This window comes from Macaca mulatta, chromosome 9, assembly GCF_049350105.2.
Source record: "Macaca mulatta isolate MMU2019108-1 chromosome 9, T2T-MMU8v2.0, whole genome shotgun sequence".
Taxonomy (NCBI): domain Eukaryota; kingdom Metazoa; phylum Chordata; class Mammalia; order Primates; family Cercopithecidae; genus Macaca; species Macaca mulatta.
The window spans coordinates 124572392-124592896 of NC_133414.1; the positions used below are offsets into that span (position 1 = coordinate 124572392).

Consider the following 20505-nt stretch of genomic DNA (forward strand, 5'->3'; position numbering starts at 1 on the left):
TGGTGGTGGTGGGGGGGTTCCCCTGGGCCCCCTAGAGCACAGGGATGCCCAGGTCTGCAGCCATGACTGGGCAGCTGTAGCTATGCTTGGCTCCTGCCTATCACGGCTCCCCCCAACCCCCTTTGGGCCACTGCTGCCATCCACTGCCATCACTATGACCACAATATCCCGTTAATAGGGTTAATATGTTGAAGCAAGTGTGTCATGTCTTAAGACATGTTTTAAGATGCCAATTGTCCACAGGGCAGCAGAGCAGTTTTTCCATAAGGAACTAAGATGAACCTTTTTAGTTGGCAAAAAGAAAAATGCTTTAGGTAAAAACTGATTATACAGAACATCCATTGATCTTTATTTGATTTGACAAAATTTGCATTATTAAAAGACAGGTAACAAAATCTGAGCTTATACTGAATCTGACAAATTGAGTTCTATAGTATCTAGAATATCATATAAGAAATATCAACTGAGGGAAAAGAGAAGTACCACATGCAGATGCTCCTGGCAAAGGGGGAACTGTATCTGCAGGTGAGGTCCAGAGTGTGCAGTGCCTAAGAAAATCCTAGAGAAACTGCCGCTAACTTACTTGGGTGAAATGTTTTTCCTTTACCGGGGAGGAAGAGGTGGTAAAGAGGGGCAGGAAATCAAAGGCATATGCAGAATGGCTTCTCCATTTCAAAACGGTAATAAAAATATTTAAATCATGGCACTAGGGCACCTTTGAGGAAAAGAACATCTTAACCAGAGTAGGCTCTTTGCATAATTCTTTAGTAATATGTACAATTTTCAAGTAATTAAGCAGACTTAAAGGATAATTTCATTTTAACAGCAGCTATCTATTTTTCTTCTCGCCCTCTGGGGCTTGATCTGTTTCAGCATCACAGGGACACTTTTCCACACATTTTCTAGGGAACCATCCCCTTATTCTTGAAACACCTGAGGGAGAAAACGAAATTGAGGTGAAATTGTCTGATGGGTGAGTGACATTACTGAAAGCAGTAAGTCCTATTACTTCAAATTAATAAGCTTTTAGTCAGACTTTTATTCCCCTCTTTGCTATCTAATATAAGCACAGTTTAAAGGGGAAAAAAATTAAGGTTTTTAAATGTTTATTACAAGCTAGGAACAGATATTTCCCAAATTCTATGATCCAGAATAGGGACTAATGTGGTTAAAGACAGCTCCTAACTAGAGTCGGGGGGAACTCAGTATGGTGTTTACTTATATGTGTATGATCAGGAAAGGTGTTTGGCACACCATCACACTACGTCTTTTCCAGGGAACTATCTTCTTGTAGTCTTTGTAAATTTCCTTTTTAGACTTTTTCTAACATACCTATTTCTTTTTCTTTTTTTGAGATGGAGTCTTGCTGTGTCACCTAGGCTGGAGTGCAGTGGCACAATCTCGGCTCATTGCAACCTCCGCTTCCTGGGTTCAAGCAATTCTCCTGCCTTAGCCTCCGGAGCAGCTGGGATTACAGGCGCATGCCACCATGCCAGCTAATTTTTATATTTTTAGTAGAGATGGAGTTTCACCATGTTGGCCAGGCTGGTCTTGAACTCCTGACCTCAAGTGATCCATCTGCCTTGGTCTCCCAAAGTCCTGGGATTACAGGCATGAGTCACGCACCTGGCCTAACATATACATTTCTAGATCACGGCCGTCATAAGAAGTTAATTTATGATTAACCCCAACTGTTTTTTAAAGAACATCCCAAGCTAATCTTAACTTTAAAAAGAAACAATTATAAAACTTAAATTAAGAAAAGAAAAAACATACGCAAAGTTTTAATCTACTGGTTTTTATAATAAGAAAAATGCTCATTCAAAGTGGGGGGAGCAAACAGTACAGGGGTTTGATGCACAGAATGTGGAGTCAGATTGCTTGGCGTTAAGCCCTCGCTCCATCTGTTTTCAGTGCATAGCTATGGGCAAGTTGCCTCTCTGTGCTTCAGAGTTCCCTCCATAGAATGTAAATGATAGTGCCTACCTCCGAGGTCTTTTGGGGACTTTTACACCTTAAGGGAAGCACTTATACAAGTACTTGTCACATAGTTATGAGCTCAAATGTTAGCTATCATTAAAAAGACCTGAAAAATACAAGAGCTATAGAGAAATATATAAGGAGGTTCCTTTTGTTGCTTAGTCATATGCCCTTCTATGCAGTTCCCCTAATGCATTAGGCATGACTGGTTTATAAAAGTTACTCTTGTAAAATGTGGAATTATTGCTAATAGTCTTGTCCTTTAAACATGTCGTTCCATTTCCATACCTTCTATAAAGGAATCATCAAGGATTTTGTCTCCATACAACCAGTATCTGAAATATTTAAAAGATTAAAGTTAATTTTTTAGGCTATATACTGATTTTGTCATCGAATAAGAAATGCAGTACTTCCTATTACTTACCGTAAACCTCTTGTGGCTAAAATGAATTCCCCTTTTTGTAGCCGTATTCGAGGTTCTTCAGTGCAGGGGCTTGTGAAGAAGGTTTTGATTCCTTTATTCAAAGGGCAGCAGGCACCACTATAATCTTCTATTACTTTATAGCGAACCTGTCATCAGTGATCAGAAGAAACCTTTAAATATCCACCCATGATATCTGAGTTTTAAGTCTGAATTTCAAATTTTAAAGGGAGATCCAAAATATCCAGTGACAAGCCTTCTAGTTCCCCTTCTAGGGGAACCTCCCAGTTCCCCATCCCCTTCCCTGGGAAGCAACTGATGTTTCTAGTTCTCAAGGCTTTTCTTACTCTTCATTTCAAGCCTATAGCTAAGAATTAAAGTTAGAGCAGGGCTGAGAACATTCTGCTATGATGGAAATGTTCTGTATGTGTGCTATCCAATGCAGCAGCACTTGACACATGCAGCTACTGAGTGAGCACTTACAATGTGGTAAACTCAAATAAGAAACTGAATTTTTAAATTTATTTAATTTTAACAAATTTAAATAAAACAGCCACATATGGCTGGTGGCCATCATATCCAACAACACAGTTGTAAGGATAGGTTTCACATTAAGGAGCTGTATTGAGGATAATTATTTTCCTATGTTGGCAATATAAATTGACTAAATTCCTCCCAACCTCTAGTCCCAACTATTTAAATAAAAACAAAAGTTAACTGCATCAAATTTCAACAAATGTATTAAGGAATACTATTTAATAAAAGCCAACAATTGGTTTCTAGTCAGTCAATTAAAAAAACTGTATGGAAGTACAGAGCCTAACTAAAGAAAAAAAAACATTACCCCTGCAAAAGAAGTACTTACACTTCTGACTCTCTTATCTGCTTTTTGTTTCAACTGTTCTATCTGGAAGAAATAAAAAGAAAAAAATGAAATCTCTTGTCTCAATGTTGAAAAATAGCCTTTCCTCATCAACTGTCAAAGTGATACGGCAAACCCCCAATTTTCCAGCATTTCAAGTTGCTGATAATTTAAAGGCCACAGGTTGTTTCAGCATGGAAAAAAGGCCCTATGCTAAGAACCAGGGGCTGAGAGCGAGGCTTTCCTCTCGCTATTCACTCTCTAACGTCCTCATCTGTGTATATTCCTAGAGTGCTTACTGTGGCCCAGGGATCAGGGAGTATATTCTCTGCCCTCATGAAGCTTCTCAGGTGAAAACACTGAGAGTCACTGATTCTGTAGAGACATAGCAGACACACTACAAATGAATAATGAAGAACATTTAACAATGAAGTTGAATGAATGAATAAAAGTCATCATTATAACTTATTTTGACAGAGCTACTATTAAATAGCACTATATTAGATATAATAGGAGAAATAAAGATAACTCATGATCTCTGTCCTAGAATCTTATGATGTTACAGATATAAGATACCAGAATTAAATAAAAAAATGGGACTTCGTGAGCTACCATAGAGTAGTATGTGATTAAATGCCAAATTCAGATGAGTCTACGGGGGTAAGTTAGACTTTATGGAAGAGGTAAGACTGGAACGAGTCTTAATAATTTTAGATAGAGTGGAGGTCACGTAAGATGAAAAAATTGTGGGCAAAGTTGGGTGACAGGAATGTATAAGGAATTCATATGATACTGTAAGTTGGAAGGTAATTTTTGGTCAGATTTCATAAAACTATGTTAAGGGATCAGGACTTTATCTCACAGGTATAGAGAGTTAAGGAGATACTGAAATAAAGGGAGAGACATGATATAAGGAGAGATTTAGAATTATTAGATTCATTTTGACAGAGTGAAAACATTCGTATTACTTATTTTACTACAACATGTCACTTGAGTTGAGGGGGAGTTAAGGGAAAGAAGGTGAGGCAAAAAGGAAGGGCTATTTAACAAAAATACTCACTGTTAAGCTGTACTGGTGACAGCCTTCTCTTACTGGCCACTCAAGTCCATCTCCTTCAGGGACCCCTGACCACGTAAATACCTGTTTAAAGTTCCTCCATCTACTTCCCATATCATATGGAAAAACAAAGACTTCATCTAGTTGATAATACTGAATTCGATCTTTAGCCTGTGGGTAACAAAGATATAAGATGGCCGCTGCCTCTGTCTAAGTGGCCTTCAGTAATATATTATTGAGAACACTTATTTCTCAAGTTTCTAGCATTCATAAAAATAATTCCTCCTCGCTGTAATATTAGTGTACACGGAAGCAATAGACAACTTCATCACAGTACAGGAAGAACTTGATACAGAACACCAACCTTGTACATGATTACCTAGGAAATATCTGACAGGGTTTCTTTAGGAATAAGCACTCATAAAGGCTTACTAAAAGAGTTAGCTAACTTTATCTCATATATAAAAAGTCCTCAATGCTCCTGGTTGTTCAGCAATACAAAACAATTCAGGTATATAGAAGGGATGCTGATAAACAGATTCAGGAGAAAGGTAAGGGTTTATTCAGGATGGAACTGTTTTAGTCAAGGTTCTGCGGTGTGCATCAGAATGTAACAGTTGTATCAGAAAGTAACAGTTGTATCCTGGGTGGCAGTGATGCCCATGGGAATGGCCAGGAAAGGTGTAATAGGAGAGTTGTTTTATGAAAAACATTTTTTAAAGCTAACAGGTATATACAGGAGATCTTCTTTCTTTTTTATACTATCACACATGTATACATACTCATATATGCATTTATATGTACATGTTATGCATGTACATAACTATTCAGCTTGCATAAATTATATTCCACGCATTTAAATTGTTAGCTTTAACTTAAGGAAATAAACTGGCTTTGGATTTCTTAAGTTCCACTGACACCTAGTGGTACAAAGATACATTATTTATTTTAACAATAAGTGTACAAACCCTTCAAATTTGTTGTAGATAGTACCTGGTAATTTCTAGAAATTTCCTATAAATTTAATATGGTCATTTGTTTGAATTTTTTACTCAGCAATAAAGTGCCAATTCGGAAATAATTTCTAGTGTATGGCCATACCACTGAGCATACTCAGTCTCATCTGAAGTAATTTCTAAATGTAGCATCGGTTTATAAGGAGCCTTGGTCATTAGCAAAAATAATAAAAAAAAATGTTAATCTAATGTCAATATATTTATTATGCTTATCAGAAATGATATTTTGAAATATTTGATTATCAGGGGACAATGTTTTATGGAAAATGTTATTGCAATTATCTGTTAAGTGATATGAAAGTTAACTATTTACTAAAATAATTATTAAACTATAATGCATATGAATCTACTAAATTATATAAATTCATCCTCCCCAGAAAGTAAAGAATAATTTTTTTCTTTTTTATAAACAAAAGCTTCAGAGTCTTCAAAATGGACTGAATTTCAAAGAACAGAGATCTAGGCTATTTACAAAGAAAAGCTGGTAAATATAAGAGTCATTTATAAAATGACTAAGACATGTCTTTGCCTAACAGAAACACTCCATGAAGTTAGGATTCTATCAATATTGTGTGTTAAAAGGTGACGAAGGGGTGTGGTAGATGCTATGGGAAAAGGGAACAAAGGAAACAAAAGTACTTAGCCAAGTCTAGGGAATGTCCAGGAAGGGTCCTTGGGAGAAACAATACCTTAACTAAGTCTTGAGAAGGAAGAAATCAGGCAAAACGAGAGTGAAGAGCATTCTAGGCAGAGGGAACAACATGTGCAAGGATACAGCAGCATAAGATGTACAAACTATGAGTAATTTAGTATCAAGTGTGACAGACAGTGTAGAGAAGGGTAGGAAATGAGGCAGGAGAAGTAGATAAAAAGAAGTCGGCTGGGTGCAGTGGCTCATGCCTGTAATCCCAGCACTTTGGGAGGCTGAGATGGGTGGATTACTTGAGGTCAGGAGTTTGAGACCAGCCTGGCCAACATGGTGAAAGCCTGTCTCTACTAAAAATACAAAACTTAGCTGGGCGTGGTGGCATACATCTTTTAATCCCAGCTACTTGGGAGGCTAAGGAAGGAGAATCACTTGAACCCAGGAGGTGGAGGTTGCAGTGAGCCAAGATTGTGCCACTGCACTCCAGCCTGGGCAACAGAGTGAGACTCCGTCGCCAAAAAACAAAAAAAGAAGTCATAAAAGGTCTTATTTATGTAGAAGCTAAGAAGCTCACACCTAAAACCTGTACATCAGTGGCTCTCAAAGCATGCTTTGAAGATCAGTTTGAGTTTTCAAGGCTTTTTCTTGCTAGTCATTAAGGCCAAGCTATTTTCATAATAACACTGAAATGTTATTTGTCTTTTCGTTATGTTGACATTTGCAATGGTGAATAAAACTGTTGGCATCTTAGCAGAAACCAGGGCAGTGGCACCAAACTGTGTTGGTAGTCATTATGAGCAATTTCATGTAAGAACGTCCTTGATGAAGCAGTAAAAGTCATTTTTAAACATTAAATCTCAATTCTCAAGGAGATGTTCTTTACTTTTAACAGTCTGTGTGACAAAATGAGAAGTATACATAAAGCGTGCCCAAGTAGAATGATCATCTCAAGGAAAATAGTTGTTAAGCTGTAAGGTAACAAAAGCTGGAGAGCCAGCTTTTTTAATGTAACACTATTTTTACTTGAAAGAATGAGTAATTTAGCAAACTCAGGTTATCTGGACTTTAGTACTTGGTGAACATTTTCTCAAAAATGAACAGTCAGGCAGTCACTTCAAGGGAACTGACTGACAGTGTGGGTTGATGATAAAAAAATAAGGCTTTCAAATGCATATTAGAATTAAAAAAAAACAAAACTTGCATCTACCACTGTGAGCTTGACAGCTTTCTAATACTTAAGGATTTTTTTCTTATAAAACTAATATATTGACATAAGTGAATGCAGTTTTGGGATATTGTATAACGAAAGGTGTTTAACGTTTGGAAAATCTACATAACCCCGTAAATCAGTATCTCCCAAATGACCAATGCCTGATGTTACATAAAACCACATACTGGTAAAAGATTCATTCAAAGAGCAAGATAGGCTGATGAGTTTTAAAATAAAAAGGTATACAAATCTTACTGATAAGAAATATCACTTGTCAAGTTTTCAATGTAATATGGAAGAACATCCACTATTATCATGTAAAAGGCCTATTAAAATACTCTATCCTTTTCTACCTACTTATCTCTGTGAGGCTGGATCTTCACATACTTCAATCGAAGCAATACATCTCAACAGACTGAATGCAGAAGTGAGAATCCAACTGTCTTCTCTTAAGTCAGACACTAAAGAGATTTGTAAAGATATAAAACGATGCTATTCTTCTCCCTATTTTGTAATTTGGAAATTGTGAATATTCCCCTCTGGCAACAATCAGCTTGGTCTGCCAGGCAACTCTTTGGTATACAGGCTTGCTCCCCTTCATGGACGTTATCTGCCCAGACCCTGCAGGTATGTGGGTTTCAATCCCTGCCACAGGAATGGTGAGGCTCTGAGAAGTTTTAAACAGGGAGCAGGGTAGTCAGATTTGTGTTTCACGCTAGAATCACAATGGACAGCATGAAGTATTGGAGGCTGTGAGGTCTGTGATGAGCTAAATGTTAGGAGCTTCATTGAATGTCTAAAACATTGAGGAAAACTTGATGGCAGCTTGGTAGGGTGGAAGCTCCTTTCCAAATGGGTTGCTTTCTCTTTTAGTCTAAGAGAGAACGAACAGATGGTTTGACGTGTGGCTTAGGCCTCTGCAACCACTCAGGGTGTATGAGAAGCACATTTCTGTGGGAGTTATAGAACGAATAAAAATGTTTCCTATATTCACCTTTTATGTGGCATGCAAATGACTTATGGTAGCCATTTGGCAGCCATGTCTTCACTTTCAGGCACTTTTCGTTAATCCGGTCTATTAACAGACTTTATTAATACTGAGGACTTTACCAGTCCTTTATTAATATACTTTTTTAATATTGAAGAAATAATTAAAACTTACCTTCTCTTCAATCCATGACTCAATAGAAGTTTTGTTTCTGAGAATTATTTTCATCTGGAAATTAAATGATAGTAAAATTTAATAATGTGACCTTGGTTTCTTTAAGATTATCATATTCATAATTCTCTGAGACAGCTTTTATTACTCCATTCCATTGATAAAGATCCCAAGGAAAACAGAGGTTAAGTACCACAATTACCACGTCAGCCATCTGACTCCGAAGTCCTCGTTCTTAACTACTGCACCACAGTACCTCTCCGAAACAATGATTACACCTATCCATAATCAAACCTGAATCTAGTATGGTAATCAAACTTCATGTCATAAGTACTATTTTCAGAGCAAGGTTTTGCGAGTATTAATAAAACACTGATATAATCCATTTAATCAGTGCTTACTTGTAATTTGCTATTAAAATCTTTTATCATTATTTTTAACTAACTAAATTTATGATTAATCTATTTATGAGAAGTAACAGTGACTCATTTCAGTCAACCTCAATATTTCACTTGCCTTAAAAATAATGAATGTATTCAGTCTTTATTATTTGATTTTCCTAGGTATGACTGATTCCACATATACAGGCTTTTATATTATAGGATCTTAGTTTATTTCTAATATGATTCTAAATTAGAGGCATTGGGGGAAATTTTTCAAAGAATTTGGTCCCAGGCTAGTAGATGATAATAAAGCATAAACAAAACCAGATTATTTTAAAACCAAGAGTTCCCTTAAAGTCTGGCTGTGCCTTCAGAGAGACAGTGTAGTATATTAGAAACAGCCTTGGCGGAGGCTGCAATGAGCTGAGATCGTGCCATTGCACTCCAGCCTGGGCCAACAGAGTCAGGCTCCGTCTCAAAACAAACGAACAAACAAACAAACAACAACAAAAAAAATAAAAAGCCTTGGCCCAGGAGTCCTCATTCTATTCCAAGGGCCTAGTGGATAATACCTGGCCCACAGTAGGCCTTCAAAGAATCAATGAAAGAATTATGTGAATGCAATAAGTCATAAGAATGGTTTTTGGGCCAGGCGCAGTGGTTCACGCCTATAATCCCAGGACTTTGGGAGGCCGAGGCAGGTGGATCACAAAGTCAGGGGTTCAAGACCAGCCTGGCCAAGATGGTGAAGCTCTGTTTCCACTAAAAACACACAAATTAACCGGGTGTGGTGGCAGGCGCCTGTAATCCCAGCTACTTGGGAGGCTGAGGCAGAGAACTGCTTAAACCCGGAAGGCGGAGGTTGCAGTGAGCTGAGTTCGCACCATTGGACGCTAGCCTGGACGACAGAGTGAGACTCCATCTCAAAAAAAAAAAAAAAAAAAAAGAATGGTTTTTGGTCCCTTCAGAGCCAGGTCCTCCTCTGTGCTCTCATAGCACTTTGCACATAAATCTATGACATATGGCCCTGGATTAACTGTTTAATATTAACTGTCAGTTCCTAAGGGCAGCTACCTCTTATCATTTTTGTAGCCTCAGAAATTAGCAGAATGATTCATCAGAGTAGGCATTAAATAGCATCTTTATCATAGGGCTGTTACGGAGATTAAATGAGCTAATACATGTAAAGTGCCTAAAACAGTGCCTTACACATAATAAGTGCTCAATAAATGTTAGCTATATTATGATTACTACTATTATTAAATAGATACTATTATAAAATAACATTAATGTTTACCAAGTATATGAATGGGTGACATTGGGTAAGTCACTTAACCTTTTTGAGAATCAATGAATTAATCATCTGTCGGACTCCTCTATTGGGGTGGAGGTGAAGAGCAAGAGAGACTGTACAGGTGAGAAGTGCTCTCTCAATTTTGAAGTGCTCCAGAACTTACCTAACTCCAAGTTAACATTTGAAAAACTAAATCAATACCTAGAAATTCTGGCAAAATTAAATCAAAATTATCTGAAGAATACACAGGAGATTAGTTACCTAAATGAAATAAGCAAAAATAATTTCCATTTCATACTGCACACTTAAATACAGTCTTTATCTCTTTCTGTTCAATCAGTCCCAACAACTTGACACTTTTGACTAGACGTAACTGAGATGCTTACCTGGATAAAAAACAACATCCCAACAGCTATGGTTGTTCCTAAAGCTAATCCCAAGGCAAACAAGGTGGTAGCAAATGCAGCTAATCCAAATGGAACAATTGGAAGAGGATCTCTCCGGGCTGCACTCATGTCAATCTTCACTGTGTTCCACCCAAAGGAGAGCTATCACAGCAACAACAGCACACACACAAAATATTTGGTTATGGTAACTGGTCAGACTCTACTGTGACATGCAAAATAACCTGATCAAAGAGATGACAACATGGCCCTGTGGCCAAAGCAAACACAGCTATTTTTATTTTATTGATTTATTGTCGCCCAGGCTGGAGTGCAGTGGCGTGATCTTGACTCACTGCAACCTCCACCTCCCGGGTTCAAGCGATTTTCTTGCCTCATCCTCCTGAGTAGCTGGGACTACAGGCGTGTACCATCACACCTGGCTAATTTTTTGTAGTTTTAGTAGAGACATGGTGTCACCAGATTGGCCAGGCTGCTCGAACTCCTGACCTGGTGAACCACACCGCCTCGGCCTCCCAAAGTGCTAGGATTACAGGCGTGAGCCACCGCTCTGGCCAGCTATTTTTAATTAATATTGTAACGAGCTCAGACCGATGTGCAGGGTATCATTCTTAGTTTTCTCAAATGTTACTTTTTGTTGTTGTTGTTTCCTCAGTAAGTGTCAAGGAGACCTTACCAACATGCATAGACAACATTAGACACTAATCTAAACCAGAACTATGTCTTCTCTCTTCTCCTTGCTATTCTACGCTGCAGTATTCTTCCACGGTGACAAGCGCTGCCTAGGATTCAGTAGTTTCTTCCCTCATGTTTTACAAACAGTGGTGAAGAACTGATAAAATGCAGGCCAAATATGGCCACAGATGTGTGCTGCCTGCCCTGCATAAAGTTTCAACATTCAGAATTAGGTGCCAACATGTAAAAATCAAGAGATTTCACATAAAAATCCAGATTTTCAGATTGTTCTGGGCTAGAATTTCCAAACATCACAAGCTTGCAGATCAAATATGGGCTGTCCCCTCCCCAAAAGACAGACTCTACAGTTTGGCAGTCCCATCAGGTGTGTGTTTCTCGTTTACTTTCAAGGCCTCTTTAGGGAGTTTTGTTTGTGTCCCCTGAACTTTATCTCATGACTACTTGCCCATAAATCAACTTGATCTCTTGCTGGTTTAATCTGTTTATATTTTATGGTATGTATCTGCTCCATGAGCCACCTTCCAGGGCACTAGAATCAGAAATGAACAAAGAACTACAACTTGCCACATGAATGGGATGGAAGTAGGAAGCACTAGTGTTGTCTTTCTTCTCACTATTCTTTCCATAACTATTAAGTTTGAAGTCCAACAAATTACATATAAAGTATTAAAATATTTATCAGCTTCATCTAGAGCATGTAAGGTAAGTTTTCAGAAGAAATAATCTTTCCTCATCTCAAAATTTAAGTTTTAATGCTTTCTAAAAAGGAACCCATATATCAGTAAAACAAAGTTCTATTTCCCCAACTAAATCACAGAAAGCATATTTCCAAATGAAACTCTTAAATGTTGATAACTACCATTTAATCTTGCATGGATGATTTTATAACAAAACATTTTCATTTTCACTTACCCGATTATAAAGCTGTGTGTACATAGTCATCACAAAAATGAAAGCAGCATGGATACAACCCAGTGGTGCTAAAAGGAGAAACAGTGTGAACGAAGCATGATTTTGGTAACCACAACAGTTGTTGATCCAAGGACAGTGATGGTCCATCTTCATCACACATCTAACAAGAAAAATTTACATAAAACATGAGGCAGAAAATCCTGTCTACTTTAAATAACTTTGGTCTTCAAAAGATCAAGCAAATAGGAATCCAGCACGTCCATGAGCTATGGGAGAATTATACTTCATGGAACGGAAAGAAAAATCTTTATGAGCTTTTACACAATTATGAACAGTGACTCCTTTTAAATTCTGAACAGCACAGGAAAGGGCAGGCTTTCTAACAGCTTCTGAGGAAAAGATGTCAGCTACAAGTATTTGTTTAAAGAGGTCAGGAGACCCATTGAAAGGTCTCTTTCTAATGCTCATTATAAAGAAATGAGCATGGTTCCTGGATTTCTTCCAGCTTGTAAGTGCAGTGACCCAAGTGACCTACAGTAGACTCAACAAATCCCTTATAAACCTCCATTGGGGTTAATGGACTCAGACAGACACATGTAACTTCCTTCCTGTTCTCATAGTATCCTTTAGTTAGTGGATCTCTGAGCTAAGCAAGCAAACTCCAGAATATAAGATATGGTATAATAAGCAAAGTCTTGCCGTGCATCTGTTCCTTACTGTTGATAGAAGACAATGTTCTGGCCTCAAATAAAACTTCATTTGCTTTCAACAGTTCTCTAAATTTCTTACTAATCAGTGATTACAGCTGTTCATTAAAAAAGGTCACAGATTATTTCACATTTTTAATAGTTTTCTTCTGATTAAGTTTTTGATATTAAAACATTTGTGATAACAGGCACCTGGATTATTAGATTTGTATACAGTGTAAATGTTTGTCAATAAGTCATGGGGAAAGCAGATCTCCCTTATAATCTAGACTCAGAACAATTCTAAAGTTAGGCCAGATGGCAGCTGACTAACACAATTAATCTTGATATCTGGAAACAAACTTAAAGTATAATTTTCCCCTTGTTCTCGCAGGACAAGAGGCAAAGTAAATCTGTATTTTTCCAGAAAAGCTTTTCACTTGTAACAAAGAAGAATTAAATCTATTCATTATCTGGATAATTTAAGTATAAAATGGCGATTATGGATACAAGTATTTTGACAGTATTTTTTATAATATGGCAACCTTGCAGTGAATAGAAGTAGCACTAATGTAGTAGAAGGAACAATGAAAACATTAGTAATTAGTTGATCAATCCTCTCTGAACAGCAAGAAAGACAGGTACCTGTTACACTTCCTGCAGTGATGTGAACGTGGTGCCTTGTATGCTTGGCAGACTTTACAATACTGGAGATACATGGTATCCTGAGAAATTTCCTTGGCAGCAAAACAGAAACAAAAATGCATCAGATACTTGAACCCAAGTATGATTCCTAAGGTATGATTTTCTTTTATGGGAGACAGGGGAAGGAGGGAGTCTTAACTTGCACTTCCAGTCCTCTTATTTGAGGATATATAAGAATATTTTATATTTTTATATAACAATTTTCTGGTAAGAGCAGCATCACTTTCCCAATTACGCAGAAGTCCTTTTAAATGTTTCTTCCCTGTGCTCCATCTAAATTCAATGTCATAGTTGGTTCTACTTACCCCAATTCTTAGCGGATGGAGGAGTTCAGAAAAAGGCAGCTGACAACTTGGCAGGTATTTTAGAGGGAGGAGTTAAGCATGAGTTGATACTCTTACTGAAATCTGCTCCCTCCTTGACATTACCCCTGTCACTACCCCTTTCTTGAGCCATTTTAATCATTTTTATCACTTTAATCACTTCCTAACTAGTCTCCTTTACTGTAGTTTTTCTTTAGCACAAACCATGTATTGTCAAAATAACATTCCTATAACCCAACTCTGACTGTGTCAGACTCTGCCTGAAAACCCCTAACACTCTCTATGGTCTACAGTTTCTCATGTATTTCAGACCATCACGATCTGCCTTTGTTTCAGCTGTCTCTGCACTACATAGTCTTTCCCCAGCCACACAGGGCTGTCCATTGCTTCTGAATATGTGCCCCCACCATTCTCTCAACCTGCACGCCCTCTTCCCCATCTCCTTTGGAAATACCCACTCCTCCCTCAGGTCCCCAACTGAAAATGTTCAATTCTTCTAACTTCAACAGCACCCATCACATTCTACTTAATAGTTTAGTGATTTGCACAAGTGCGTTTGTTTCTTGCTTAGGTTATAAGCTCTTTCAGAATTCAAATTGTGTCTGGCCCTTCTCTGTACTCATTCCGAATAGTACACAGCACACGATATACACCAGTGTTTCCCAAACTTTAATATACCTAAGAATCACCTGGACACTTTATTAAAATAAAGGTTCTGATTCAGTAGGTCTGAAGTGGAGCCCAAGATTCTGCCTTTCTGACAAGCCATCAGGTGACGTCCCTTAGCAGGAAACATGGACATTCAGAAGCATAAACTTCCCAGTAGTTTTTAAACTATAAATGGATTTGGACTATACTTCTCAATGCTAAATTTTCAGTGCAATGATTTTAAAACTTTATGATTTAAACCAGCAGTTTCTAAAGCGTTTTTCTCAGTTCTAAGGGATGTTAAAAGTATTACATGAAAAAAGGTCCTACAGCCAAGCCTCACTGTGTATGACATGTGATGTTTCCTAAACTTTTGACCATGAACCCCCCCCACCTCCATCTTTTTTTTAAAGGAGAACAAATATTCAATAAAATTGCTTTGGCAAATGCTATTTTGGATCAATTTGTTCAAACAGATATGAAATAAAGTCTCCGAGCCTAAGTGATCAGTGATTAGAGTAATACACTTAGTCTCTATGAGAACAAACAGTAGGCTGTGTTTGGTATTATTCGTTAGCAAATACGGCAAAAACCAAATATGTGATTATCATTAAAGTTCATTGTCTTACAGAATCTTTCTTACCGGTTTCCACCTCAGAGGGACAAAGCCCGGACCGACAAACATGGCATTGAAGTAATTATAAAGAATCATGACAGTCCAATTTATCAACATGATGAAATTCACACTTCCTCCAGTTGTATGTAAGGGCCAATACCACAACACTGAGTCAATCATGGCCATTGTAGAACATATTGCTATAACACCGAGGGCTATGATGGGACCCCAGTGACACAGTCTCTTTAATTCTTGGAGATTTTCAAACTTGATAACTGAACAGAATGTACCCATTTTGGCGAGGAAGAACGCCTTCCTACTTTTAAAGAATTATAGATGTCCTTTTTCTGTGTGCACATTTCCATGTGCCACAAGTCCATGTGTGTTCTTTAACTGTCATGCCTTCAAACTATGAACTGTTACGCAGATTACACCATTTTCACTGTCAGGCACCCAAAGCTCTTTGTCTTAACTAGGAGAATCCAGTATCTTGGTCTCAAACCCAACCTAAAGAAAACAAAAATAGGAAAGTTCAGTTAAAAACAAAACAAAACAAAACAAACAAACAAAAAACCCCGCAAAAAACGGTTTATTACATACCATACTTGTTAACTACAATAAACACCTACAGCACAGCATCTCACAAGTGCACTACACTTTGGGATGCATATCTTGTCAAATGGCAAAAAGAATTACTTTTAACTTATCCAAAATATGGTACAAGTTTGAATGGTATGCAAACTGGATACATGATTCCAAAATAGTTGTTTTTATTCCTTCTCAGCTTCTCAGGGGACTGTCACCATCCAATGCTTAGTGAATAGTTTGAGAAGACAAAGAATTTTAGAACTGACAACCAGGACCTTAGAGTTGATCTAATTCGGTTTCCGAATTCTTCACAGAATAGAAATTGGCTGAGAGAGGCTGAGTGATTAGACCAAGGTCACAAACGGGTGAACCAGAATAGAAGGCAAGTCAATGAACTCCCTTTATGAAATTCTAAAGTCTTGAATTAAGCCAAGTGTGAATCAGACATGGTCTATGCCATTTGCCTGCAGTCTCCCCTCTATCCCGCCACCCAAACATCAAGAGAACAGTCAATCTGGCCCAAAAGTAAAGGAGCGAGAGTGAAAGCAAAGAGAGCACGCCAGGAAAGGAAGAGAGACAGCGAGAGTGTGTGTGATGTGTGTGAAATTATGACCAGAAGAATACAGGAGAAGAACCTGAATTAGAAGATTCCAGGGAAGAAAGAAGAGGAAGTGCCTCCTGGAGCGAGGGAAACGGAAGGCAGGACGGCGAACTCGGGGGAGATTTGTGAAAGGGCATCTCTGCCTGGACAGGATCCGAAGATCTGGAAGAAGATCTGAGCTACATAGATAATACAGACTACCACAGAGCAGACGCTGTTGACTTGTGCCTCAGTTTCCCGCCCGAGTCATCGAGCACAGGGCTTAGAAATAAATCCTCACCCAAGGAAAAAATATCCTAGTAAGCCAGGTCGGTCTCAACATTCAGGAGGGCCGGCTCCTACTCTGGGGGGGCAAAGACCACCAAAATCCTGCTTATATTCCCTGCCTTGACTCCCACCTCAGTGTGGTCCCTGGTGTCCGCTCTTCAGCCATCGCATATCCGGGGCGGCCTGGGCTCACCCGGAACAGATTTCTTCCTCCTTGGATAACTCCGTCATGGGCACCTCAGTCCAGGACAAGCAGAGAGCAAACCCTGGCCGCGAAAGGTTGGAGTGCGGGACCTGCTACAAGCCAAATGCCTCTCGACCAGCGCCCTCGTCGCGACTCTCCCGCTCAGGACCCCTGCGCAGTCTCCGTTACAGTCACTTCCGGGGGTTCGCCGCCTCAAACTTCCCTCCGGAAGCAAGTTCCTGTGACCTGTAGCTTGGGGATCCGGAGCCGATTCCCAGAACACGAAGGGGAAAAAAAACTCTCCTAATGATCCCTCAGAACCTGCATATTTTCATACGCTTTTTTGGGGGGCCACTAATTGGGGCGCTTTTCCTTAGCGAACTTAATTATCTTAAAGACGGAGCGGAAAATAAAGCACGCACGCAACCCAATTTCCGGAGAACCGAGATCGCGACGAACAACCAGGAAGCGACTGGGTTGAGAGCTGTTCCCGGTTCTCCGTTCTGCTCTCGGGGGCACCTCCCGGGGTTCCTAAGCCGCGGCGCCCCTCGCTGCCCCTCGAGGCCGTTTCCCTGACCTAGGCTTTGGCCTGGGCCACTCGTTCCGGAGCCGTCATGTCGTCCGACTTCGAAGGTTACGAGCAGGACTTCGCGGTGCTCACTGCAGAGATCACTAGCAAGATTGCGAGGGTCCCACGACTCCCGCCTGGTGAGAGCTCTGCCCGACTGGGCGAGGGTGCTGGGGAGCGCGGGGAGGGTGCGGGCGGTGGAACGCCGCCCGAACAAGTGTGTCTGTGAGGCGCGAGGCTGGAGTGGGTGGTGCTGGCTGTTTCCCGGAGGGGTAGGGCTTGCCTTGGTTGAGGGTAAAGAGTCAAGTTCGGGTGTGGGGTGCAGTGAAAAGAGCCTTCGGAATCTGAGCCATCTGAGTTCGAATCCCGACTTCACTCCCTTGGAACTTGTATAACCTGGAAACGTTTCTTAACGTCTTAAGAGTCTTAATGTTTTCGTTTGTTAATTAGAGATGTGAGTATTAAAAGAAAATGAATGAAAGTACGTAGTTGATGGATCTACAATCTACAGCGGCGTTGTTGTGTTAGTAATAATATTGTTATAATTATATGTGGCAAAATAGAGGTAGGAATCAGGGTGCCTAGATTCAAATCCCACCTCTGTCACTTAAAAGTTGTGCCTCTTAACTGGGGAGGCAGAGGTTGCAGTGAGCCGAGATCTCGCCATTGCACTCCAGCCTGGGCAACAAGAGTGAAACTCCGTCTCAAATAAATAAATAAAATAAAATAATAAAATAAAAGTTGTGCCTCTTAAGCAGACTGCTTAGTCTCTTTCAACTTTTCTTCTTAGTAAATGGGGGGAAATTGTACTTCTGTCATGGGGTTGTTAGGTAGATTAAATTTAAAAAACATATTTAAAGCCCCTTTGGTGTTGTTAGTTGCTGTATTAGCATTAGTATTTTTCATATCTCCCCATCCCCATTTCTTGTTTCTCATCCTTCTTGGGGATTTATTATATAACGCAGTTTTATGTCAAAGTTGGTACAAGATAGTTTTTCACACTTAAAAAATTTCACATCTCCCATCTGGAAGTGTTTTTGTTTTGGGGTTTGCTTTTGTGTTTTAGCACATCTGATTTTCTATGCTAGACTGTCACCTTTGTGAAGGTGGGAGCTGGGTCTGATTTGCTTGGTGCTTACTTATTAGGGGCTCAGAAAAATAAGTGAATGAGCAGGTGAATATAAATATGATCTTTTGTAACTTTGGTTTGGAAAATGTTGTTTCGGGGATTATCTTTCTCTACAGATTTGAGTAGTTAATCACAGAAAAGGATTTTACATTTTTGTTTAGTTTTGTTAGGGAAACTGAACCATCATCTGGCTGCTAGGCTTGTCCTTACCCTAGCTCCAGGATGTAAAGTGTAGAAAGGGGGATGCGCTCATTAATCTTCGGATTGGTGGGCACTTCACTTGCCCAGTTGTCCTGGTACTAGCAGTAATTTCTCCCGGACCTAAGTTGTCATTCCTCTTTCCCTTTCCCTACTTCCCCCAAAACTTACATGTTTATAAGTAATTTTTTCCCCTTATTTCTTTGTTTTTCTTCCCCTCACCTATTTTCTGTTAATACGGATATTTGCTTGAAGCCAGGATCTCTGAACTTACAACCCACTCATCTCCTGAAGTCCCCAGTTAGTTCTGGAGGAGATGGATGATGTCTTAAAGAGGTTTATGAGTCCAAGTAAGGGAACAAGAGGAGAGAACCAAGGTAGTATATACCACCAAGCTCTGCTGCCTCAGAGATTTTTGTGTCGAAAGTGGCTGATGGCCTCACCTCTTCATGATACATCACCTCGCCTCTTCTCTTCAGTTCTGCTTTTCTCCACTGCCAGAGATCATCTTGATTTTTGTTATTGTTGGAGACCACTTCCTTTGAATTGAGTCCCAGAGCCTCAGAGTATCAGGACTTGTGGTTCCAGTTAGAGTTTTACTCATTTTTAATTGTAATTGTTTTAGCAGTAGAAACATTTCTTTGGGTTATTAGCTTTTGTATTGGGAAGCTGTTTTACAAGGTAACAAAATCATCCTCGCATGCAAAGTTGTAAAAACTATTTCCAAGAAAACAGATCGTGTCACAATTTTTTTCTTACCTTTATATTTTAATGTAACAATTCTTAACACATAGAAGGAAACTGTTTGAATTCAGTACCTTAAAAATAAAACTGTGGGTGGGGCGCGGGTGGCTCATGCCTATAATCCCAAAACTTTGGGAGGCCGAGGCGGGCAGATCACTTGAGGTCGGGAGTTCGAGACCAGCCTGACCAACATGGAGAAACCCTGTCTCTACTAAAAATACAAAACTAGCCCGGTGTGTTGGCGCGTGCCTGTAATTCCAGCTGCTCAGGAGGCTGAAGCAGGAGGATCGCTTGAACCCGGGAGGCAGAGGTTGCGATGAGCCGAGATTGCATCATTGCACTCCAGCCTGAGTGACAAGAGCGAAACTCCATCTCAACAAATAAATAAATTAAAAAAAAACTGTGCCTCTCCTTAGCTGTAGTATTATGTAAGGCCCAAACACAGGAGCTACGTTACAATTGAAAGGAGACTGCATTGCTGGCTCTGGAAAAATGCTTACTGACTTGTATTATTGAATAATCATAATTCTTTTATTTTTTTTTTCTTTATGAGACAGGGTCTTGCTCTGTCGCCCAGGCTGGAGTGTAATGGTGCAATCTCAGCTCATTGCAACCTCTCCCTCCTGGCTCAAGGCTACTCCCACCTCAGCCTCCCAAGTAACTGGGACTACGGGCACAAGTCACTGTGCCTGGCTGATATTTTTTGGATTTATTTATTTATATTTTTTGTAGAGATGGGGTTTTGCCATGTTGCCCAGGCTGGCCTCAAACTCCTGGGCTCACGCAGTCTGCCCACTTCGGCCTCCCAAAGTGCTAGGATTACAGGCGTGAGCCACCGCACCTGGCCTAATCATAATTCTTAAAAATACAGTGGTTGCCTTCTTAATAATGACTTGTGCTTGCCCCTTTTATAATGTATTCAATTGATAAATAGAAAAAGAAGAAAAATATATCCATGTAGTTATGAATTTCAGATGTATGTATGTAGATTAACAGACATTAATATATATAACCATGGCAAAAATAGTTTGATGACAAGTAAGTATAATCTCTCTCTGGGCATCATTAGCAAGTGCAGTGTTCAGCTAAAAGTGACCCAGAGGAGGTGAACTATAATTTACTTGAGTTAAGAAGGATAAAGATTGGAGCAAACTTTCCAGCCAAAGCAGTTCATTCCCCCAACATAATAACTTACTTAAATTCAAGTA

General features: G+C 39.4%; 2 protein-coding genes across 13 annotated transcripts in view; one reads left to right on the forward strand and one right to left on the reverse strand.

Moving 5' to 3' along the window:
* Positions 1-325: 325 nt before the first annotated feature.
* Positions 326-16847, reverse strand: ZDHHC6 (zinc finger DHHC-type palmitoyltransferase 6). 2 transcript variants are annotated; one of them, XM_001088533.5, is made up of 11 exons: positions 16606-16847; positions 15046-15525; positions 13372-13463; positions 12041-12200; positions 10415-10576; positions 8355-8408; positions 4324-4491; positions 3267-3308; positions 2405-2550; positions 2269-2315; positions 326-933 (listed from the first exon to the last, which is right to left on the reverse strand). In XM_001088533.5, exons 2-11 carry the CDS (start codon positions 15310-15312, stop codon positions 830-832), a joined length of 1242 nt encoding a protein of 413 aa, XP_001088533.3. In that variant the 5' UTR covers positions 15313-15525; positions 16606-16847; the 3' UTR covers positions 326-829. The 2 variants fall into 2 exon arrangements, with proteins under 2 accessions (XP_001088533.3, XP_015003677.3); XM_015148191.3 differs by lacking the exon at positions 4324-4491.
* A 266-nt stretch (positions 16848-17113) lies between these two features.
* The window catches only part of VTI1A (vesicle transport through interaction with t-SNAREs 1A), a 397110-nt gene continuing 393718 nt past the window's right edge, over positions 17114-20505 (forward strand). For all 11 annotated transcript variants that reach the window (XR_001447311.3, XR_013398416.1, XR_001447310.3 and 8 more), the window contains exon 1: positions 17114-17366. Coding sequence is in view for 8 of the 11 variants with exons in the window: in XM_077947502.1 (XP_077803628.1) it covers positions 17273-17366 (94 nt within the window). In the remaining 3 variants the exon portion in view is untranslated. The remainder of the gene's footprint in view (positions 17367-20505) is intronic.

Coding starts and splice junctions, on each gene's coding strand:
- ZDHHC6 (XM_001088533.5), bottom strand. CDS start 15,312: ATGGGTACATTCTGTTCAGTTATCAAGTTTGAAAATCTCCAAGAATTA. Junction 4,492..8,354: donor AGTCATGGATTGAAGAGAAG/GTAAGTTTTAAT, acceptor TGTTACCCACAG/GCTAAAGATCGAATTCAGTA. Junction 2,316..2,404: donor TTAGCCACAAGAGGTTTACG/GTAAGTAATAGG, acceptor TAAATATTTCAG/ATACTGGTTGTATGGAGACA.